At 41.6% G+C, this 24270-nt stretch overlaps 1 protein-coding gene and 1 non-coding gene across 2 annotated transcripts in view; both read left to right on the top strand.

The window, feature by feature from the left end:
- Positions 1-24270, top strand: part of POLA1 (DNA polymerase alpha 1, catalytic subunit) — a 229094-nt gene that overhangs the window by 21156 nt on the left and 183668 nt on the right. The window contains exons 12-25 of the mRNA XM_054396054.1: positions 2953-3027; positions 4616-4754; positions 6483-6640; positions 8746-8830; positions 9791-9852; positions 10491-10580; positions 12976-13092; positions 14231-14406; positions 15606-15735; positions 16697-16816; positions 19009-19105; positions 19665-19789; positions 21675-21824; positions 22048-22170. Coding sequence (XP_054252029.1) covers positions 2953-3027; positions 4616-4754; positions 6483-6640; positions 8746-8830; positions 9791-9852; positions 10491-10580; positions 12976-13092; positions 14231-14406; positions 15606-15735; positions 16697-16816; positions 19009-19105; positions 19665-19789; positions 21675-21824; positions 22048-22170 — 1647 coding nt within the window. The remainder of the gene's footprint in view (positions 1-2952; positions 3028-4615; positions 4755-6482; positions 6641-8745; positions 8831-9790; positions 9853-10490; positions 10581-12975; positions 13093-14230; positions 14407-15605; positions 15736-16696; positions 16817-19008; positions 19106-19664; positions 19790-21674; positions 21825-22047; positions 22171-24270) is intronic.
- On the top strand, positions 19381-19511 carry LOC128975082 (small Cajal body-specific RNA 24). The gene has a single exon (XR_008489343.1). It is a non-coding gene; the product is annotated as a small Cajal body-specific RNA 24 (non-coding RNA).

The raw sequence follows: 24270 nt of genomic DNA, 5'->3' as shown, positions 1-24270 counted from the left end.
CTTCTTCCAATATATTGCAAAGGGCCCTCACTTCTCCTTCCCCAGGCTATACAGCCTTAAAATTGCTGTGTTGTGAGAAGTTCAGGAACAGTGTCAGGAAAGCAGCCTGGTGGAAAAGGATCAGAAGATTTCACAGTTCATCAGTTTGAACTGTGTGACCTACTCTAGATGCTCCTGTTCTGGCAGAGGGGTTGGACTGGATGATCTTTTGAGGTTCCTTCCAACCCCTAACATTCTGTGATTCTGTAATCTTGGGGTGCTGGTGGACAGCCAGCAGAACATGAGTGTGCTCAAGTGGTCAAGAAGGCCAATGGCATCCTGGCCTGGATCAAAAACAGTGTGTCCAGCAGGAGTAGGAAAGTGATGGTGCCCTTCACTCAGCTCTGGTGAGGCCACAGCTTGAGTACTGTGTTCAGTTCTGGGTGTCACAGGATAGGAAAGACATTGAGGTGCTAGAGCATGTCCAGAAAAGAGCATTGAGGCTGGTGAGGGATTTGGAAGGCATGGCGTAGAAGCAGTGGCTGAGGGAGCTGGGGTTGTTTAGTTTGAAGAAGCAAAGGCTGAGGGGAGATCTTACTGCTCTCTACAGCTACCTGAAAGGAGGCTGGAGTGAGGCTGGTGTTGGTCTTTTTTCCCAAGTAACCAGCAACAGGATGAGAGGCAGTGGGTTGAAGTTGTGCCTGGGGAAGTTTAGGTTGGACATTAGGAAAAACTTCTTTACTGAGAAAGTGGTGAGGGGTTGGAACAGGCTACCCAGGGAGATGGTAGAGTCACCATCCCTGGAGGTGTTCAAGAAGCTGTAGATGTGATGCTTCAGGATATAGGTTGGTGGTCATGGCAGTTGAGTTATGGTTGGACTGAATGAGGTCTTTTCCAACCTTAATGATTCTGTGATTCTAAGTACTGAAGTTTAACTGCTTCTTGTAGCACTCTGAGAGAGCTATTGGTGATGCTGTTAATTTTAGGGAAAAAACCCAACCAACCAACTTCAAAACCTAAGAACTTTGAGTTTACCTAACTGTGCATGTATTTTGTTTATTTGTACCCTTTTTTTCCAGTTTATGGTGACTTTGTTTTTTCTTATTTAGCTTATTCCAGCAGTGTATCATGCTGACTCCATGTATTATGTGTTGACCCCAGTGCACTCTCCAGTGCACTAGCCTCTAGAAATTTGTAAGTTTATAGAATGGTTTAGGTTGGAAGGGACCTTAAAGGTCATCTGGTTCCAACCCTCCTGCCATGGGCAGGGACGCCTTCCATTAGACCAGGTTGCTCAAGGCCTCATCCAACCTGGCCCTGAACACCTCTAAGGAGGGAGCATCCACGACCTCCCTGGGCAACCTGTTGCAGTGTCTCACCGTCCTCACTGTAATGAGTTTCTTCCTAACCTCCAGTCTAAATCTCCCCTCCTCAAGCTTAAAGCAGTTCCCTCTCTTCCTGTCACTACAAGCCCTTGCAAAAAGTCCCTTCCTAGCTTTCTTGTAGGCCCCCTTCCCTTTCTGGAAGCCTCCCTGGAGCCTTCTTTTCTCCAAGCTGAACAGCCCCAACTCTCTCAGCATGTCCTCATAGGGGAGGTTCTCCAGCCCTCTGATCATCTTCATGGCCCTCCTCTTGACCTGCTCCAGTAGTTTGATGTCCCTCTTATGCGGGGGCCACCAGAACTGGACTCAGGTGGGGTCTCACAAGAGCAGAACAGAGGGGCAGAATCCCCTCCTAGTCCTGCTTGTCATATTTTTTTTGATGCAGCCCAGCACGTGGTTGCCTTCTGGTGTTTAGGCTTTCATTGCTGGCTCATGTTGAGTTTTTCATCAGCTGACACCCCTAAGTCCTCCTCCTCCAGACTGCTCTTGAGTCCCTCCTTGCCCAGCCTGTATTTGTGCTTGTAGTAAGAGTAATGTTGAAGCATAGTTATGGCAAGACCTGGTCTCAATGATCTAGACAGAGATGCAGATGGTTTGTGAAGTACTCCAGGGCAGAGCATACACACTACAGGGTAGAGCAGGGCTTTGCAGTGGCTGCCATAGGGTATTGTAATTGGTGCACAGGATATTGTAATTGGAAAGTGAAGGTAGCTATTCTTAGAAGTAACAAGCTGTGCATGTTGTGGCACATCCTTGTTCCTGAAGAAAGCAGAAGTGATACTTTCAGTGGAATTGTGCTGAACTTGAGACTGCTTTAACTGCCTTTGTTAGAGCTACATAAACAAACATGTCTGCTTTCCAGTAAAACACTGTCACAGAAATGATTCTGTTCTAAGCATGTAATAAAATAAACAACTGGCAGATGGTTGGGAAATCAGCTCTCTTGGCTGCCTCTCTGAAGTAGGCAACATAAAGGGAGGGCAATATAAAGGGGAGCACCAGAACTGGATGCAGTACTCCAGGTGGGGTCTCTCAAGGTCAGAGTAGAGAGGGAGGATCACCTCCATGGTCCTGCTGGTCACACTGCTTTTGATGCAGCGCAGGATAGGTTTTACTTTCGGGGCTGCAAGCTCACATTGCTGGCTCATGCTGAGTTTTTCATCAACTCACACCCCAAGTCCTTCTCCTCCAGACTGCTCGTGAGCTCCTCCTTGCCCAGCCTGTATTTATGCTTGGGACTGCCCTGATCCAGGTGTCAGACCTTGCGCTTGGCCTTGTTGAACTTCATGAGGTTGGCTTGGGCCCTCCTCTCAAGCTTGTGTCCCTCAGAATTGGTAAGATATGATCAAGCCCATGACAAGATGGATGTGACTCTGGGCAGCCTGATATAGTGGAGTGTCCCTGTCCATGGCAGGGGATTTGGAACTGGATGATTCTTGAGGTCCCTCCCAACCCTGACAAATCTGTGATTCTGTCGTGTTTGAGATGCATGTTTTACCTGACCTTGATGTCACTAGCCCTCTTATTGGACAGAATAACAATTCTCTTGGTGAATATTGAAAAAAATTCTAATTGTTTTTGTTTTATATAGAAAGTGGAAAAATATTATGCTTTTGAGATCCCAGATGTGCCAGCAAAATCCGAATACTTAGAAGTTAAATATTCGGTGAGTATAATTCAGTTCAATTAAGAATTTAATGATTTTACAGAAAAAAATACAATTCAGGATTTGATCTTTAGCAGCTAGTGGCTGTACCTCTGTTGCAGGATGTAGTTAGTTGTTTATTGTCTTGTAATTAAAAAAAAAACGGGGGAGAGGGTGAAAAAGAGGTTGATGCCTAAGCTTGTGGCTTCTTTGTTGTCATTTCTATGTTGATTAGTGCTTAACAAAAACAATTCATTACCAGGTAACCTATAGCATATTGGTTTGGTAGCTCTAGTTGTGTAAATAAACCATGAAGGGAAAAAATCCTACAACCAGTGCATTCCTCCCACCTTCACCCAGTTTTAATTTTCTTATTAATTGACAAGAATCTGTATTCCCCTGTGCTCTGCCTTGTTTTTTATCACCTTGCCACTAAATCAAACAAGCTTTAGCTGTATTGGATCAAGGCTCAAAGTACTGTAAGATGTTTTAAACTATGTACTACCCTTTAAATGATTTGTTGAATGCATGTCCAGAATGTAGGTGATGTATCTGGTTAGTATGCCTCTTGCAAATAGCAGCAGGGTGAGAAAGACTTTTTGAAGAGTTGTAAAATTGAGGAAAATTGTAAAAATTCCCATGGGAACATCATTTAGCTATTCTTCTTTAGCAAAAGTCATAGAATGGTTTGGGTTGGAAGGGACATCCAAAGGTCATTGAGTCAAACCCCCCTGCAGTCAGCAGGGACATCTTGCACTAGATGAGGTTGCTCAGAGCCTCATCAAGCCTGAGGTTGAAGATCTCCAAGGATGTAGCTTCAGCTACCATCCTGGGCAACCTGCTGCAATGTTGTGCCACCCTCATGGTAAAGAACTTGTTCCTGACATCCAATATAAATCTCCTCTCCTCTAATTTCAAACCATTGCCCCTTGTCCCATCACTTTGTAAACAGTCCCTCTGCAGCCTTCTTGTAGGACTCCTTCAGGTACTGGAAGGCTTCTATTAGGTCTCCCCAGAGCCTCCTCTTCTCCAGGCTGAAGAGCCCCAGCTCCCTCAGCCTGTAAGTGAGAGACTCAAGCATCCTGAAGCTATTGGGTCAGTTGCTGGGATAATGCCTTTTAAAACTAATTGTTTAATGCTAGTTCTAGGTGCAAAAGCAGCATCCCATAGAGATTTGCCAGCTATCTCAAATTTTTCTTTAGCTGTGCAGAGAGAACCACTTTATCCACTCCTTGTATGACAGACAAGATTAAAGCTGTAGCTATCTAATTAAGTTTACTACATGAGCAATTGCTGTATTAAATTGGTCATTGAACATTGTCATAGTCTTGGCTGATGATAACATTGTCCGTGTTGCATCCAGTGTGGATGAAGATCTTTTGCTTCAGTGCCTTTGGACATTGCTGTCATGATTTTGTTACGCACCTATTTAAGTCAATAGTGTAATGTCTGCAGTTGCTGTAAGGTGTTATGGGTTAAGGCTTTCCTTGTGGGGAAATTACAGCAATTTCTGGCAATGTGTATTTTTAAGGTGCTGTCTGTGTATAATGTGTCAGCCTTGAAGCCTTCCGTGGGCTGAAATGACTCACTGCTTTCTGTTACTTGCTAGGCTGAATGCCCTCGGCTTCCCCAAGATCTGAAAGGACAAACATTTTCACATGTGTTTGGGACTAACACCTCTAGCCTGGAACTTCTCTTGATGAGCAGGAAGATCAAAGGACCGTGCTGGCTGGAAATAAAAACCCCACGTATGGTGGCTTGCTAGTTGCTGGACAGTGACGGACTGGGGGGAGGAAGGGAAAGATAAATTGTAGTGCTAAATTATAATTTTGTAAGTTAACCTTGCATTCTATCTGGGTACTTTTCATTATCTAGTACAAGGTGTCACTTAGTCTTCAGTTTTTGAGTGTATCCATATCAAGTGGCACACTGTGCAGATGAGACCATAACTTTGAATGACAGTGAGAGGGAACTGTGCAGTGCCTGAGCAGCTACTCTGCTGCATACTCTAAAGCCACATATACTGAAGTTAGTTTCCTAGAAATGTGGTTTTCTTCTCTTGATAATCTGACTGGTTTTTGCTTTGAGGCTTTTTTTTGGTTGCTTTTTTATTTTTTTTTCTGCAGATGCATCTTTTCAAGAACAAATTGCTGCCAGAATGCTTTTTCTGCTTATTTGTATTAGGTCTTTTTTTTTTTTTTTTTTTTTTCCCCTGGCACTTAGAAAAGTTTTGTGGTTCAGAGCCTTTTAAAATTCTTTTTGATTCATGAGTGGCATGCACCACTTGCAGCTTGGCTAAAATCCTTTCTTCCATGTGTGCTGCCTATTCCCAAGAACATAAGGAAGCTGATTATGTTGGACAAAAGCTACATCCTCTTGAGGCACTTCAAATGTAGTATTGCCAGCATGAACATAGACACCAGGAGGATTCTCTCCTTCAGCACCTTGCTTAGTCACTGAGAGAGCTGATACCAGTAAGGACTTTGAGCTGGAATAGACAAAACAAGTCCCTGACTGCCAAAAGATGGATTAGCTGTGATGGGTTTTCCACCAGACAATTGGCAAGCATCAGTGTACTTGCTGGCACTGATTTTAAAGGCCTAAGAATGGTTTTTCATCTGCAGTCTTTGCCCAAGAATTGATCTCATATTTCTTTGGTGTGTTCTTTCTTCACCTGAAAAGAGTCTAGAGCAGGTTTGTTCCTTGTATCCAGTATGGCAAATGCTGTGCAGTGGTACCAACTGTTCAGACAGTGTTCAGTTTTACTTAATGCTGATGTGTGTTACCTCTCCTTAGAACTACCTTGTCTGAGCTTAGATATTGATTCCAAGCCAGACTTAAATGATAATCTAGAGGAGCTCTTTTTTCCTACTCCTACATCTCTATCACAGGCATCAGGTTCCAGAGACTCTGTATCTTGATAGCAGAATTGCTCCTTTCAAAACTCTAGTAAGGTGGGGGTCAGGCTCTTCTCCCAGGCACTTGTGACAGGATGAGAGGGCATGGCCTGAAGCTCTGCCGGGGAGGTTTAGGTTGGATGTCAGGAAGAGCTTCCTCAAGGAAAGGGGAATTAGACCCTGGAATGGACTGCCCAGGGAGGTGGTGGAGTTGCTGTCCCTGGAAGTGTTTAAGGAAAGATTGGATGTGGCACTTAGTGACATGATCTGGTCACTGTGGTGGTGTTAGGTCATAGGCTGGAGTTGATGATCTCAGAGGTCTATTCCAGCCTCATCAATTGTGTGTGTGTGATACTCTGTGTGTGATTCTCTCACTTCTCTTGGTGTTAAAGAACCCCTAGCATGACTAGGCTTCTGACTCGGCAGTCAAGGCTTAGGGACTTACCAAAAACTGGACAGGATTAGACTGAATCTTGGACTGTACCACAAGTGTAAAACAATAAAAGGGCATGCTCTGTGCAACAGTGCCATTACTTGAGGTTCCCAGAAGAATGAAGGTGGTTTCTGCTGTTTCCTCAGAGCCTTCAAATCAGTCTGTCAGCTGGTGTAAAGTGGAGGCTGTGGCCATGAAACCTGTCTTGGTGAACGTGGTTAAAGATCTTTCTCCTCCTCCTCCTCTTGTGGTCATGTCCCTCATTATGAAGACCACTCAGAACCCAAAGACTCGCCAGAACGAGGTAAGTAATCTGCTCTCATTTTGGTTTCCTTTGGGTTTGTTCTTTGGTCTATATTAAAAATTGTCTAAGGCTTGGAACAATGTCTCTGATAAATCATGTCTAAATTATTTACTGTTGAATAAACTTCCTCTGCTGCAGGCTTTTCAGAGACATTTTTATTGAGTTCTTACCAGCATGAGGACTGTGAGTTCAGGAGGCCTGTTTGATAAAAATACTGTGACAGGAGATCCTACTTATCTTTTCAAGCCTTCTATTTTATCCTCTGCATAATAGTTATAAATGAGACTGTCCCAGAACAGCTGTTAATGGATTGCTGATTTTTTTTGTTCAGTAAAGCTAATAATAATAGGTTCTAGGTAAAAGAATGGAATTGTTCTGCTGATAAAAACTGGTTCTAAAATAGAATGAGAATTTGGTCTAAGTCTTATAGCACCTATTAGCCAGCAGGTTGAGGGAGGTGATTTTTCCACTTCACTCTGCTGAGACCCTGCCTGGGGTACTGTGTCCAGTTCTGGAGCCCCTATTAGAAGAAGGATATGGACCTGCTGGAATGTGTCCAGAGAAGGGCCATGAGGATGCTCAGAGGGCTGGAGCTCCTCTCCTATGGAGAGAGACTGAGAGAGTTGGGGTTGCTCAGTCTGGAGAAGAGAAGGTTCCGAGGAGACCTTCTTATGGCCTTCCAGTATCTGAAGGGGGCTACAAGAAAGCTGGGGAGGGACTTTTTAGGGTGTCAGGTGGTGATAGGACTGGGGAGAATGGAACAAAACTAGAGGAGAAGAGATTTAGGTTAGATGTTAGGGAAAAGTTCTTCCCCATGAGGGTGGTGAGACACTGGCACAGGTTGCCCAGGGAAGTGGTGGAAGCCTCATCCCTGGAGGTTTTTAAGGCCAGGCTGGATGTGGGTCTGGGAAACCTGCTGTAGTGTGAGGTGTCCCTGCCCATGGCAGGGGGGTTGGAACTAGATGATCCTTGAGGTCCCTTCCAACCCTGACAATTCTATGATTCTATGATTTATTATGCTGCTGTAAGATCTTTCCTTTTCTCAGAGGGGCAGAGAGATGTCAGTGGCCGCTGTCAGTTGTGAACTGCAGAGCACCATGTATAGTTAGGCACGTTTCTCTGTCTGCCTAGCTTAGGAAGAGATTTAGTATTCACTTATAGGGGAGGAACAACACTAACCGTTCTTTCTGGCTAACTGAATGGAAGGAAAATTAGGCTAGCAATTTTTTCAAGCAGAGTTAATTCTCTTGGTAGAAAAATGTGAAGGGAGAGTGTTGGAAGGACGAAGCCAGTGATGTCCAGTGGAAGAACAAGGGGCAGTGGGGGCAAGCTGGAGTACAGACGGTTCCATGTGAATATAAGGAAAAACTTCTTCACTATGAGGGTGCCAGAGCCCTGGAACAGGCTGCCCAGAGAGGTTATGGAGTCTCCTTCTCTGGAGACTTCCAAACCTGCCTGGATGCATTCCTGTGTGACCTGCTCTAGGTGCTCCTGCTCTGGTAGGGGGGGTTTCGAGGCCCCTTCGAACCCCTAGAATTTTGTGATTCTAGTCATTGCAATGAGACGTACACAAAGTACCAACAGCACTCTGCTTGCCAAGATGTTTCTAAAGCCTGTCTGCTTTGTCTTCAGTTGGGCTTTCCTGACCAGTGTCTGGGGAGCCAGCACCTCCTGCCAGCAAAGAAAGCAGGCTTCTTAGCAGTCTTGATTGCCTGCTCAGGGGCATCCCTTTTGGAAGCAAGGATTCTCTGCATGCCTTGTGCTGCTTATATTTCCTCTGCACTTCATAGGCAATCCTTTAAATTGTGGGGTCTGTTCAGATTCAGGAAACAATTGTATAAAAGCAGAATTCTCAAAAATAAATAATTTTTCCTCTCAAACTTTTAAGACAATAATTTAAGAGTAAGTTCTGCTTTATTTTTACTTGAGGTCAATTCATAACTTTTTTTCTTTTTAACTATTTGTAATTGGAAGTAATTAAACAAAGATCTTTTGTAGAAACAAGAGAAGAAAAGACAAGGAAACTTAAAAAAGGGTGTGTGTGAAGAAATTGGTATTGATAGTAGTGTTTATGACGTTGTTTGTGCTGTATCTCTTTGGTGTAGGTTGTAGCTATTGCAGCCCTGATTCATCAGGAATTTCCTATGGATAAGGCTCCACCTCAGCCTCCTTTTCAGACACACTTCTGTGGTATGTACTTGGAACAGGTTATGAGTAGAAAAATAATTCTTTTGGAGTTGTTCTTTTTTTGTTGTGTTTCTTGGTTATGTGTGTGGGTTTGAGCTTTGGGTTTTTGGTTGGTTGGGTTTTTTACCTCATTCTGTTGCTTCAGCAGTATATTGGCTTGGAAGAGGTAAGTGGCAAAATTTCAACACCACGCAGGCTTTTGTCTCTGTTTTTAACTCCACTGGTTACTGATTTCATATTGAAGACTTCATTGAATCATAGAATGGTGTGGGTTGGAAAGGACCTCCAAAGGTCATCTAGTCCACTCCTGTCTACAGTAAGCAGGGGCATCCTCAACTAGATCAGGTTGCCCAGAATCCTGTTGAACCTCACCCACCTCCAGAGGTGGGGCCTTAACCACCTCCCTGGGCAACCTGTTCCAATCTTCCACTCTGCTGTATACAGCTTGCTATAATATTAAATAATTTCACTTCTTCATGGTGGGGAGGTTGGAGTAGATGATCTCTGAGGTCCCTTCCAATGTAATCCATTCTATGTTCTCTTGGTTCACTTTTGTCATCCATTAATTTAAACTGCTTATTTTGTAGTTATTTTTCAGTTCAGTGCTGAACAGAACAAAAAAAAAGTAAATAGCAGAGTTATTTATAAGCAACTGTTCTTCAGGAAAAAATAATCTTGGAGCAGCTAAACTTTTGAGATTCAGACCCCAGTCAAAATTGTTGAAGAGTGCTGAATGCTTGTGAGAGGAGGTTCTTTGAAAGCTGTGGACTAGTTTTAATCTCCAGTGATAGCCTCAAATATGACTGATTAGAATTGCTTCATATTTTACTAATTACTCTGTTGTCTCATAAGCCTAGCTTTTTAGAATTAGTTTTCCTTGGCTCCCTGTGTTGTGGATGGATGCTTACAGGAAGGGTGCAGTTAAGAACTCATGTGTAAGAACAAATACGATTTCTTTTGCAGCTGTTTCCAAACCGGGTGATTGTATTTTCCCTTATGACTTCAAAGAAGTTATTAAAAAGAAGGTAATTTCATTTTGCTAGCCTTCTGACTGCAGTACCTCCTTGCAATGTGAACTGCATGTTGCTTTGGGTGTGTTGTGTAAGAGAAATATTCAAAGGAATGGCATGAGGTTTTTTTTGTTTCGTTAGTTTGCCCCTCAAATCTTTTGCAGAGGCTAAAATCCTGATTCATTTTCATTATACCTGACTGTGTACTTGCAGTAAACTGGGAGAATTTGTTTCTTCTTTCCTTGGAGAGGAAAGTCTGTCATAATTTAGAAGACATCCTTTCTAAAGGGCACTCGCTGGGAGAGCTGACAGAATAATAAAGTAACCTATTTTTTTGCTTTCCCTCTGTTTCTGTGTGATCTTAAGCCTGTGAGTGAAGGATGCGCGTGGAGCATTTTCCTGGTGTGCTTGATTCTTAGGAGGCTCTTAAAGTATCACTAGACACCTGCATACAAAAGCAAAATGGGGGAAAAAAGCCTCTGAGAAAAGCTTTCTATGTCTATGGGAGTGAGAACAAAAAGCCTTGAATTACAGAAGGGAAGGGAGAACTCTGTGGTGCTTTATTATTGTCCTGTAACTAGTAGGGGAGAGGAGATGTTTCCATTTTAAACTTATTGGGTCATTGAAATCAGGTGCTCTCTTGCTCCTTTTAGAATGCTAAAATAGAAATTGCTGCCACAGAGAGAACGCTGCTGGGATTTTTCCTTGCGAAGATTCACAAAATTGACCCAGATGTTGTTGTGGTGAGTAGCTCTGAGGCTGGGAGAGGGAAATTAAAGCATACTGTCAAGTGGTCAGCTTTGTTCTTTTTCCCTTTTGTCCTGTTACAGGTTTTTAATGTTTATTTTAGACTGCTTTATGACTTGAATTTGCTTATGAGACAGCAGGTATACTTTGATACAAAGATGATAGAGAATTTTCCCTGACAGCATTTTATACATCCCATTATATCCCATAATACCTGCAACAGGCAGGATTTCTATTGTACCTGAAACAAGTTGTGTTTTTCTTCTTCACTCAGAGCAAACATAACAAAAAAACCCACCCACAAACCCTTGTGATTTTTTTTAGAAGAAACAGGAACTTTTGTTATACATCAGAGTCTGCTTCACTTGAGATGCTCATATAATTTGTGTCACCGTTTAGATTGTGTTTATACTGTAAATCAAGGTGATAATCAATCCCAAGGTGATAATCAGTCCAAATTCATGGGATCTGAGCAGTTTTATAGCAAGAATTCTTCGGTTTTCTGCTGTAGTGGCAGCTGAGGATTTAGTGTAATTACTAATATATTATAATTGCTAATATTAATTTGTATTCTATTTTATAGTTACTACTATTTTCATAATGTATTTTATCATTGCTAATATTTATATTTTATTATAATTCCTTATATTTTCATAATACATTTTATCATTACTAATATTGATTTACAGTATGCTTTATTATTACTAATATTTATATTTTGTTCTCATTACTAATATTATTTTTTTTTGTTATGTTTAATTAATGCACAGTCTTTAATGAAACTTGGAAGACAATTTAAACTTGGTTATATACAAGCTTATATATTCTTCTGTAGAGAAATACAAATAATTAAATGGTGGGAGCAGGATGAAAGAAGCAGTCAGATTCCTGAGACCCTAATGGTATCCAATATTCACCCTAGGAGCTGAGCTTCCTGGTGATCATGGGAAGGAATCAGGGGAAACACTGAATCCAGTGGTTTTAAATTGAAGATGCCAGTAGTAGGAGTGTGAGCGCTCTGATCCTGAAACCAGCAAAGCTGTGTTAGTGCAGTTTAATTTGCACCTGGCTTAAGTAGTGCTGTTTAAAGACAAGCTGTATCAGCACAAGGAGTGGAACATCTCCCTTGTGAGGAAAGGTTGAGGGTGCTGGGGCTCTTTAGCTTGGAGCAGAGGAGCCTGCGGGGTGACCTCATTCATGTTTATAAAGATGTGCAGGGCAGTGTCAGGAGGACAGAGCCAGGCTCTGCTCAGGGATGTCCAATGATAGGACAAGGGACACTGGGTGCAGGCTGGGGCAGAGGAGGTTCCATGTGAACATAAGGAAAAAAATTTTCCACTCTGAGGGTGTCAGAGCCCTGGAACAGGCTGCCCAGAGAGATTGTGGAGTCTCCTTCTCTGGAGATGTTCCAAACCCACCTGGATGCATTCCTGTGTGACCTTCTCTAGGTGCTCCTGCTCTGGCAGGGGGGTTGGACTGTGTGATCTTTGGAGGTGCCTCCCAACCCCTCGCATTCTGTGGTAGGTAGGACTCCTCTATTGTGGCTGTAATGCTGCTGAAGATTTTAAGGAGCTTCTATATCAAAACGTTGCTCTGTATATATATACCTGACATGGTCAACCTGCAGTTTCTGGTAACCAGCTGGTCCACATAGGCTCACATTCAGTACAAGAGTGGTGGGACTCTGGAATGGGTTGCCCAGGGAGGCTGTGGATGCCTCCTCCCTCAGAGTGTTTAAGACCAGGTTGGATGAGGCCTTGAGCAGCTGAGTCTAGTTGAGAGGTGGTATGGAAGTTGGAGCAATTGATCCCTTCCAGCCTGAGACAGTCTATGATGCTCATCAGGGTAGCATTTTGCTTTCAGCTGAGGTTACAGACCAGTGTCATCATTGTTTAAACTTTGCAAATATTGCTGGAGTAGTTTGATAAATACCTATTCATTGCAATATATTTCTGTCCACATTTAACAGCTATGCCTATTATACAAAGGGGAAATGTCATTATTTTCCTGTCAGTATTGAGACTTTGATGGGTAGAGAGACAATTACTTGCAGCTAAGTTTATAATCTGTATAGAGAATGTTGTGGGTTTTTTTTCTTCCTAGAAAGCTTTAAATCCTAATCTCTGGTATCAAAACATAAAGCTGAATCCTGTGTGCTACAAGCCAGTTACAGAGCTGATTTTGGTATTCTGCTGAACAGCATAGTTAGTGTTAAGACTAATGAGTGCTGTTGATGAACATTGCCTTAGAAAGTGCTTTTTGTGAGAGAGATAATGCCATCAATTAGTTGGAAAAAGACACAAAGGGCAAAGGAATACTGAGTGTGTTAAACTAAGTCTTTCAATTTGCATTTGTTGTAACCTTTTTTTTGTTATTTTTTTCTGCTGCAAGGGTCATAATATTTATGGCTTTGATCTGGAAGTGCTGCTTCAAAGAATTAATGTGTGCAAAGTCCCTCACTGGTCCAAGATAGGTCGACTGAGGAGGTCCAATATGCCAAAGCTGGGGGTAATAAGATTGCTCAAGTCTTTTAAGTCCTTTTAATGTTGCATGTGATTAACAATGAATTAATTTTGCTGAGGAATTGTAAATGTGACACTGATGTATTTTGGCTGTTGGTCACACTGAATTTCATGTGTCCCAGAGCAGAAATGATAGATGTATATATGACTTCTATTATAGTAAAAAGCTAAACTAGTTTTTCAAGTTAGGCTAATATAGTTTACACATCTCAACCAGATGACGGTAATGACAGATTAATTGCAATAGACTTTACTGTAACAGTCTTTGTCTGCTGTAACTGGAAAATGAGAAAATGTAATTTGATTGATTGGTGAATCATCATTACCTAGAGAGCTGCTAAGTTGATAATTCTGTAGTTCTTAGCATATATTTGTTCAGAGGACAATGTTTGAGGCTTGGGAGTGTTGAAGTGCTGCATGTGGCTGTGGTTTTGCCTATTGTTCTTCCTACAGACCAAGATGAATACTTGTGTGTGATTTGTTCTGTGACTTTTTTTGTCCTGCTGTTAGTGTAAAAACTATAGTTGGAGGAAAACTAAAATCCATGCCCTTGTTTGGACTATTCTGATTATTAAAAATAAAAGGCATAACAAGAATAAAGATCTAACTAGTAATGAGAGTTTAGCATCTACTCCTTAATATCCACACATAGTGAAAGATACAGTATTTAGGACAAGGGGCAATGGGTGCAAGCTGGAGCAGGTTCCATGTGAACATAAGGAAAAACTTTTTCACTGAGAGAGTGCCAGAGCCCTGGAACAGGCTGCCCAGAGAGATTGTGGAGACTCCTTCTCTGGAGACATTCCAAACCCACCTGGATGAGTTCCTGTGTGACCTACTCTAGGTGCTTCTGCTCTGGCAGAGGGGTTGAACTGGATGGTCTTTGGAGGACCCTTCCAAGCCCTTATGTTCTGTGATTCTGTGATACCATGGATTCCTTTAGGGTGTAATTAATAAAGCTTGAATACTAATGGTATTTATAGTAGAGTATTTAGAATAGTAGAGTATTCAGTGATCGAGGGACTTGGCTGAGTCCTACAAGGATCTATTTTGGCTGGATGTTCTTTGTTAATCTTTGTTTCATTTGGGTTTGGATTTTTCTCTCCTTGTGTGGTGTGCTCTAGGGTCGAGGAGGGTTTGCTGAGAGGAACGCTGCCTGCGGTCGAATGCTCTGTGATGTGGAAATCTCTGCTAAAGAACTGATCCGTTGCAAGAGTTACCATTTGTCCGAACTGGTCCGTCAGATTTTGAAAAGAGAGAGGAGGGAAATCTTCCCAGAGGAAATTCCAAATATGTACAGGTGTGTTGCTAGTTCGTATCGTTCATCCTTCGCTGCAAAGCAGAGGAGCTGGTTTCCCGCTGTACAATTTCATGCTTCCTTAATGGATTTCTTAGAATCACAGAATGGTTTTTTGGTCAGAAAAACTCTCCAAGGTCGTTGAGCCCAACCATTAGCATAACATCACCACGGCCATTTAACCATGTCCCAAAGTGCCACATCCACATGTTTCTTGAACACCTCCAGGGACTGTGACTCCACCACTCCCTTGGGTAACTTTAGTTCCAATGTCTGACGACTCTTTCAGTAAAGAAATTTTTCCTGATACCAAGTCTAAACCTTCCCTAGGATGATTTCAATCCCTTTTCTCTTATTCTGTTGCCCAGAGAGAAGAGTCCAACCCCCACCTCACTGCAACCTCCTTTCAGGTGGTTGTAGACAGCAATGAGTTCTCCCCTCAAGCTTCTCCATTTGTCCTGGAGATGCTGACCTAGCATACTGGTATTTGAAAAGGAAAATATTAACATTGCATGTTGTTTCAAGCTCTTCATGATGAGTGGCTTATTATGTGCAAAGATTGATTTGTGAGAACAATGGCTTACAGTCATGAGAGGGTGTGCAAGCTTGAGTTTTGGGGTGTTTTGTTCGGGTTTTTTTGGTTTGTTGTTTTTTTTTTTTCAGTTAAGGAACTTTGCTTTATATCAGTGAGCTACAGATTCCACATGTTCCTCACACCATAGAGCTTTGAACTGCAGAGCTGTTGGAGTCAGTCCAGAGGAAAGCCACAAAGATGGTCTAAGGGCTGGAATACCTCTGCTATGAGGATAGGCTGAGGGAGCTGGGGTTCAGCCTAGAGAAGAGAAAACTCCTGGAGGACCATGTAGCTGCATTCCAGTACCTGAAGGGATCCTACAGGAGGGCTGGAGAGGGACTTTTCATGAGGACAGGGGGGAATGGTTTGAAGCTGAGGGAGAGTAGGTTTAAACTGGATCTTAGGAAGTTCTTCAATACAAGGGTGGTGAGACTGGAAGTGGTTGCCCAGGGAGGTTGTGGATGCCTCCTCTCTGGAGGTGTTCAAAGCCAGGTTGGATGATGCCTTAAGCAGCCAAGACTAGGTGAGAGGTGTCCTTGCCTGTGGTGGGGAGGTTGGAGCAGGTATCTCCAAGGTTGCTTCCATCCAAAGCCATTCTATGATTCTGTGATCTCCCTTCTTTTTCCAGTGATTCTCCTCGTTTAATGTTCATGCTGGAAAACACCTGGACAGATGCCATGTTCATTCTCCAGATCATGTGTGAGCTGAATGTTCTGCCACTGGCCCTTCAAATAACAAACATCGCAGGGAATGTCATGGTACATTTTTATTACTTACGCCCCCAAACACACTGTCCCAGACAAACAGTTCCATGGTTTTTGTGTTTTGAGTTGCTAGCTTTAATTTGCAAGCAGTAATTGAGAGTATTTGATACAGTACATTTGGATTTGTTGGGTGATGAGTGTGAGTTTAATGATCTAGGCATGTAATAATGTAAAAGCTTCCATCAAAATACCACATTTGAGTTTTGTGTGTGATGATGATATAGAATAATAGCAATGCTAGGTGAAAAAGGAGCTAAGGGGGAAGACCACTCAAGAAACTAACAGTGGCCAAAAGGAGATGCATGAGGAATGCAAATTTGCCCTGTTGTATTTGGCGCACTACCTTCCAACTTTTGTGTCCAGTTCTGTGCTCCTCAGTTCAAGAAGGACAGGAAACTGCTTGAGAGGGTGTAGCAAAGGGCTACAAAGATGATAAGGGGACTAGAACATCTGTCTTAGGAGGAAAGGTGGAGGGAATTGGGGCTTTTCAGCCTGGGGAAGAGAAGGATGAGGTGGATCTTATCAATGATCATAAATACTTAAAGGCTGGGTGTCAGGAGGATGGGACCAGTCTTTTTTCAGTGGTGCCCACTGACAGGACAAGGGATAATGGGCACAAACTTGAACATAACAAGTTCCATCTAAATGTGTGGAGGAACTTCTTTAAGGGTGATTGAGCCCTGGAACAGGCTGCCCAGAGAGGTAGTAGTCTCTCCATCTCCAGAGACATTCAAAACCTGCCTGAATGCTGTCCTGTGCAACCTGCTCTTGGTGAACCTGCTCTGGCAGCAGGGGTTGGACTAGATGATCTCCAGAAGTCCCTTCCAACTCCTATCATTCTATGAGTTCTGTGAACTTATGAATAGTTGAAGGACATTGCTTAGTCAAAATCTGTCTGTCAGCATTTTCTGTGCTCTGCTTTGAATTCTTTTTTTTTTTCCTCCCCTCTCTATAGTCGAGGACGATGATGGGTGGACGATCGGAACGGAATGAATTCTTGCTGCTTCATGCATTTAATGAAAAAGACTACATAGTGCCAGACAAACAAGTGTTTAAAAAGCCTCTGCAGAAGGTGGTGGGTCCAGTTTTTCTCTTTCCAAGAATAATGATAAGAAAAAAAAAACCACAAACCCCACATTCATCTACTTTTGCTTATTACTACTCTGTGAGAGAGGGGAAAACCTGAAAAGAGCCAGTTTTAGATTCAACTTAATGCTACAGTTTATGCTTAATTCTGATTTTTTTTTATTCTTTGTGTTTAGTTGATATCGGAGGAATGTGTGCTTTAAAAGGGACAGTGTGACAGCTTTTCCATTGTATCACAGATCTATGGAAACTCAAGTTGCTCTTTTAGTTTAAAACTGAAATAAGCTAAGTACTTGGCTGTGTAGGGAAACAGGAACAAGATAGTCTGTGATGTTTTATAGATGCACATTTGCTGTACAGTTATTTTAGTGATGAACAGTATTTCATGCACAATTTGTAAGGTAGGTGACTTAGAATCATTCAGGTTGGAAAAGACCTTTGAGATCATCAGGTCCAACCATTAACTACTCTACCAAGGTCAGCACTGAACCATATCTCTAAGCACCACATCTAAACAACCTTTAAATGCATCCAGAAAGTATAAAAAAAAAAATCCTTTGGATAATACCAATGGGAATATATTTATTGAAACATTTATAATATTAGTAGTAAATTAAGATTTGAGAATGTATTTGTATTTCATTATATTTTGCTCGTTAGTCTTAAGTGAGTTCATCAGCGAATTCCAAAGCAGTAAGTTCTGCTGATTGATTGTTGGAATTTTAAAGGATTCAGAACAGCATTGGACAACTTGCTACTGGGGCCAGTTCTGTTTAATATCTTTACTAATGGTTTGGATGAGGAGATCGAGGGCACCATCAGCAAGTTTGCAGACAACACTAAATTGAGCAGAAGTATTGGGTGTTCTTGAGGGTAGGAAGGCTCTGCAGAGAAATCTGGACAGGTTAAATGAATGGGCAGAGGCCAGTGGGATGAGGTTTAACAAGGCAAAGGGCCTGGTCCTGCACTTACAACCCCAAGCAATGCTACAGGCTTGGGGCAGGGTGGATGGAAAGCAGCCTGGTGGAAAAGGATCTGGGGATGTTGATGGACAGCTGAACATGAGCCAGCAGTGTGCCCAGGTGGCCAAGAAGGCCAATAGTATCCTGGCCTTTATCAATAAACTGGTGTGTCCAGCAGGAGTAGTGAAGTGATTGTGCTTCTGGACTTGGCCACAGCTTGAGTACTGTGTTTGGTTCTGGGTGCCACAGGATAGGAGAAACCTTGAGGTGCTGGACCATGTCCAGAAAAGAGCAATGATGGGAGGGAGTCGGGGGAGGGGGTGGGTGTGGGTTTGGAGGGTGTCCCACAAGGAGCTGCTGAGGGAGCTGGGATTGTTTAGTCTCGAGAAGAGAAGGCTGAGGGGAGATCTTACTGCTCTCTACAACTACTTGAAAGGAGGTTGGAGTGAAGCTGGGGTTGGGCTCTTCTCCCAAGTAATCAGTGATAGGAGGAAAGGCAATGGGTTGAAGTTGTGCCAGGGAAGGTTTAGATTGGACATTAGGAAAAACTTCCTTAGTGAGAGAGTGGTGAGGGGTTGGAACAGACTGCTCAGAGAGGTGGTGGAGTCACCATCCCTGGAGGTGTTCAGGAAGCTGTAGCTGTGGTGCTTCAGGATATAGTTTAGTGGTCATGGTAGTTGGGCTATGGTTGGACTCAAATGATCTTAAAGGTCTTAGTGATTCTGTGATCCTATAATTGAGAAAAAAAATAACAAATAGCAAAATACTCTTTAGGTCAGTAATGATTTTTATTTATTTCATTAAAGGCCAGCCATTGCATTTCCAAGCCTTACATTTTAACTGGGCAGTAATATTTCTGAATCTTGAATTGATATTATTTTATTTTTTCCTAGTGCTGACTTCTACAGCCATCCAGAAAATGCATACTGGGTGATGTGCTGAATGATTACAATTTCTTAAGGGCTTGGCAAATTTCTTGTTACGAGTTTTTTCCTATAGGAGTTGGTTTGAATCCTGTTTTGATGTGTAAAGAGCTTTAATAAGGATGATGGTGGAAACCCCATGATTTGTATGTGTTTTGAAAGGATCTCTATGCACCGCCTCCCATGTTCATATTTGGTTTGCCAAAACTAACTCCTCCAACAGTACAGAAATTGTGGTGACTTCTTTAAATGCCACATAAATAACTTTAAATAACTTCTTTAAATGCCACATGTAGGTGGATGAAGATGAAGACTTGGAGGAACACAGTAAATCAAAGATAGGGAAAAAGAAAGCAGCATATGCTGGGGGCTTAGTCTTGGATCCCAAAGTAGGTAAGATGTGGCAATTTTCTTTCTTCTATGAGCCAGGTAGGTTCTGTTAAGGCAGATAGATTGTAATAAGCTCCAGCTCTGCGTCTTCTGGGGGAAGGAGAGGTTTGGTGTGGTGGTTTGGGAGGAGGTTGTTGGCGCACAAGAAATTTCCCAACATTGATTGGAGAATTACTTATTCCAACTCTTGTTTTTTTTTTCTTTTTTCCTTAGTTTTTTGTAAGAAGCTTGTGGTCTTGCAAGGAATTAGGACTGTTTATGTGCCTATAATTTTCTGATGGACACGTAAGTTTCCTTCCAGTTTCTCCTCTATGTGGAGAAAACTGTACAAGTGTCCTATAGCAACACAGAAGCTATCTGTTCAACTCTGGTGAGTTAATGGGGTTGGATCGTTCCACTTCTGACAGCTGTTCCAACGGGGAGTGATGCATCTCAACAACTAACTTGAAGGGAAGTGTTGTACAGACAATGAGTTACTGTCATCTAAATATTAATTGTGCAGCTGCATGAAGTCCTTAAGGAGACTAAGTAATTCTGACTTTTGTTTTAAACTCTGTTTTAGGTTTTTATGACAAGTTTATCTTGCTCCTGGACTTCAACAGCTTGTACCCATCAATTATCCAGGAGTTCAACATCTGTTTTACCACAGTGCAGAGGCTGTCACCAGAAGCACAGAAAAGGGCAGAGGTTTGTGTGCTTTAACTTGTGAGTTAAGTTCAGTGTGTTTTCTCTGAAGCAGCTTTTTAAGAAACTGGTTTTCACTGTTTAATATTTGTTTCCCACACACACACTTCAAATAGGTGATTCTTGTTTAAAAATGCATCATAGTAAGTTTTGGGTTGGGAATTTTGGAAATATTTTATGTCTGCCATCTTCCTTTCAGTAGTACTCCTGGGAAGTTTTCTTTTGAATGTTGTATGTTTGTCATCTTCCTTTCAGTAGTACTCTTAAAGAATCTTGGTAAGGTTTCCTTCACCTAAATAAAATCTTGGGATCTTCATGAAACAACATTTGTAGTGAGGCTCTCAGCCCCACATCTTTCTATCAAATTCTTCACCCTTTGACTGATTTCATCCTAGCTTGATAGAGGCTTCTTAAAGTACCTTTTTTGTCTGCTTTTCTTTTTATCTCTTTCTTTTTCCCTTTTTCTCTCTTTCTTTTTCTCTTTTTCTTTTTCTCTCTCTCTCTTTTTCTCTCTCTTTCTTTCTTTCTTTCTCTCTTTCTTTCTCTCTCTCTTTCTTTTTCTCTCTTTTTCTCTTTCCTTTTCTCTCTCTTTTTCTCTCTTTTTCTCTTTTTCTCTCTCTTTTTCTCTCTTTCTTTTTCTCTTTCTTTTTCTCTCTCTTTCTTTTTCTCTTTTTCTCTTCCTTTTTCTCTCTCTTTTTTCTTTCTTTTTCTCTTTCTCTTTCTTTCTCTCTTTCTCTTTCTTTTTCTTTTTCTCTCTTTTTCTCTTTTTCTCTTCCTTTTTCTCTCTTTCTCTTCCTTTTTCTTTTTCTCTCTTTTTCTCTTCCTTTTTCTCTCTCTTTCTCTCTCTTTCTCTCTCTTTCTCTCTCTTTCTCTTTCTCTTTCTCTTTCTCTTTCTCTTTCTCTTTCTCTTTCTCTTTCTCTTTCTCTTTCTCTTTCTCTTTCTCTTTCTCTTTCTCTTTCTCTCTCTCTTTCTCTTTCTCTTTCTCTTTCTCTTTCTCTTTCTCTTTCTCTTTCTTTCTCTTTTTCTTTCTCTTTCTCTTTCTTTTTCTTTTTCTCTTTTTCTCTTTCTTTTTCTTTTTCTCTCTTTTTCTTTCTTTTTTCTTTCTCTCTTTTTCTCTCTTTTTATTTCTCTTTTTCTCTCTTTTTCTCTCTTTTTCTCTCTTTTTCTCTCTTTTTCTCTCTTTTTCTCTCTTTTTCTCTCTTTTTCTCTCTTTTTCTCTCTTTTTCTCTCTTTTTTTCTCTCTCTCTCTTTCTCTCTCTTTCTCTCTCTTTCTTTCTCTTTCTTTCTCTTTCTTTCTCTTTCTTTCTCTTTCTTTCTCTTTCTTTCTCTTTCTTTCTCTTTCTTTCTCTTTCTTTCTCTTCTCTTTCTCTTTCTTTCTCTTTCTTTCTCTTTCTTTCTCTCTCTTTCTTTCTCTCTTTCTTTCTCTTTTTTTCTCTCTCTTTTTTTCTCTTTTTTTCTCTCTCTTTTTTTCTCTCTCTTTGTCTCCCTCTCTCTCTTTGTTTGTTATATATATAAAAAATACACATACATTAAAAGAAAAAGAATAATCTTGCAACTCATCCATGTCTCTTTTGGGGTTTTCCCAGACATGAGACAGGTTTGGTCCTTGTTCCCCTGGGAGGGACTAAGATGGGTAAATACCACAAAACCCCTGTTATGCTGCTTGTTCTAAATTGAGCTTTGGTGGGTCTGCAGGAGTAGTTAAGAGGTTATGTGGTGTGGTTTGGTTTGGCTTTGTTTTGTTTTGTTTGTTTGGGTTTTTTTTAGGGGGGGGGCAAGGGGGAATGTTTGTTTTGTTTTAATTGTTGGGTTTTTCCCCCAAATTTTTCACTTAATGCATCTAATCTTCAGGCAAAAAACTAATAAGCAGTGCTGACCATTTGACAGGTTGAAGAAGAGGAAGAAATTCCAGAGCTTCCAGACCCATCTCTGGAAATGGGAATTTTGCCTAAAGAAATCAGGAAGCTGGTGGAGAGAAGGCGCCAAGTAAAGCAGTTAATGAAACAGCCAGATTTAAATCCTGACCTTTATTTACAGGTGTGTTTTACAGGACTCCTTTGATTTTACTCCTACTCCCTTTAAGTGACCTGATGAGCCTTGCAGAATAGAGATGATTAGTAGTGAGCAGTGATTGTAATGTGCTTTCCTTTTAGCCCTTCATTGCTGCAGAGCATATAAAAAGCTAGGACTTGTGAGCATTAAGTTCTGTTCTCTGTTGGCTGTGGTTGTATCATTTTTGCTGGTTGTGTTTCTTTTTCAGTATGATATCAGACAGAAAGCTTTGAAACTCACTGCTAACAGCATGTATGGCTGCCTGGGATTTTCCTACAGCAGATTCTATGCCAAACCTTTGGCTGCTTTGGTGACACACAAAGGGAGAGAGGTAAGTCAGTAAAAAGGTTGTATGTACATGTAGAAAGGGTGAATTTAAGCCACTTGCTTTTTCACTCAATAGGAGAATGGTCTTGGGTTTGAACCTGTTTTACTTTCAGAGCTGCAGTTTTTATCTTTCTTACACTGCAGAAGTTGGGAGAAAAAGTGAAAGTGGTGTCTAGGAAAGAATCAGATGAGTGTCTGAGAAAGTACAAGAAATTGAAGCTCTAATTTAGAGTGTGATTGGGAATTAAACTGCTTAGGTTCAGTAGACCAGTTTATGATGACAAAGGAAATCGAGGCTGCTTCCTTTCATTTTCCATGGATTTGCAGTTCTGCTCAGTGGGTTAGCCTTTGATTCAGTGGTATGCTTCAGCTTTGGATGAGCTTGTCTTTGCCCTGTCTGTCCTATGTCCTGTTAGGCTGAGTTCCTGAACCTAAAATTTTTTGGCAGGACTGATCATGCAGTGACAATGGCTTTATGTATTAGGGCCTTATTTTCAGAAACTGTTTGCTTGTTCCTGAAAATTAAGCCTTGCCTTAGCCTCAGGAGGCCAGATTTTATTTTAAGAGTTGGTCTTAAACTTACAGGCGAAACTGCCCTGACTGTTGATTAGGAAGGAACCTGAATGTAGACCACATCAGTTTGATTCCAGTGGGGAGAATGATCATCAAAGATCCAAAACCTACCACTGATGTGAAGTGTCTAAAACACTTTTTATTTTTCATGATGGTGCATATTAGTTCTTTCTAGAAGAAAATACCAGCAGGAATCTGCAAAGTTGCCAAGAACAGATGTGACAGGATGGCTGATCATGCTTTTAGTTGAGCAGGGAGATGAATGAGCTCACATCTGTGCTCAGAGGCACATGCTGCCTATGACATGAGGGCACAGCTGTCCTTGCTGCGGACTGCCCAATGCACTGAACATCCATTTACAGCTTCCAACTGATGTACATTGAAGCATTTTGCTTCTGGTAATGCATCTTTGAGTTTAAAAGTCTTCTCTTCTAAATAGATAAGCCCACTTTACTGTCCTTCCAACTGATGTAACCAGTGTGTTTAACTTTACACATGTTCAAGTCAGAATTAATTTCCAGGTGTGAGCAGTGTAAGTCCACGTGAATTCCAAAGCTGATATTTCCTTTAAGGAAGTGATTTCTTTGTTGTTGTTGTTAAGAGTCTCATCTTCAAGTTTGGCATGAAAAGCATTTGAGTGTCACAGCTTTATGTTTTCCTAGCAGTATTCTAACAGTCATGAATTTGACTTCTTGAGTTTATGATCTCCATACAGGGCACCTCTCACAACCTGGGTATTGTTTGGATACTTGACATTTTGGCCTTTTCTTAAAGGCAGCAAATAAATTTTCTTTGCACATTTTATTCTCAATTGTCTGTGACTTATCAGTTATGAGAAAATGGTGCATGAAATTCTGATGTTCCTGAATTATGTTCCAAACTGATGGAGGAATGGGAAAATAACAGAACATTAGAGGTTGGAAGGGACCTCCAGAGACATCCAGTCCAACCCCCTTGCCAAAGCAGGATCACCCAGGGTAGTCTGCACAGGAATGCATCCTGTTGGGTTTTGAAAGTCTCCAAGAAGGAGACTCCACAACCTCCCTGGGCAGCCTGCTCCAGTGCTCTGTCACCCTCACAGTAAAGAAGTTTTGCCTCCTGTTGAGGTGAAAGCTTCTATGTTCAAGCTTGTACCTGTTGTTCCTTGTCTTATTACTGCACACCACCAAAAGATACTGGCCCCCTCCACTTGACACCCAACCCTCAGATATTTATAGATGTTGATCAGATCCCCTCTCAGTCTTCTCCAGACTAAACAGCCCCAGGTTCCTCAGTCTCTCTTCATAGGGGAAATGCTCAAGTCCCCCAACCATCCCTGTGGCTCTCCATTGGACTCTTTTAACTAGGTTGTACAGATTGTGCTAGGGAGCACTCTGAGACTCTTACACAGATGATTTTTATTTGGGAAGGGTTTCTTGACCCTTAAATTCTGATGCTGCTAAACCTGAGCTTGCTTTTGCCAAGCCTTTGCACACATTTAAATCTCCATTTTTTTGTAGCTGCTCTGAGTTTGGAGAAAAACTTAGTATTA

This window comes from Indicator indicator, chromosome 1 (assembly GCF_027791375.1).
Source record: "Indicator indicator isolate 239-I01 chromosome 1, UM_Iind_1.1, whole genome shotgun sequence".
Classification (NCBI taxonomy): domain Eukaryota; kingdom Metazoa; phylum Chordata; class Aves; order Piciformes; family Indicatoridae; genus Indicator; species Indicator indicator.
This window is presented reverse-complemented; position numbering and strand designations above follow the sequence as displayed.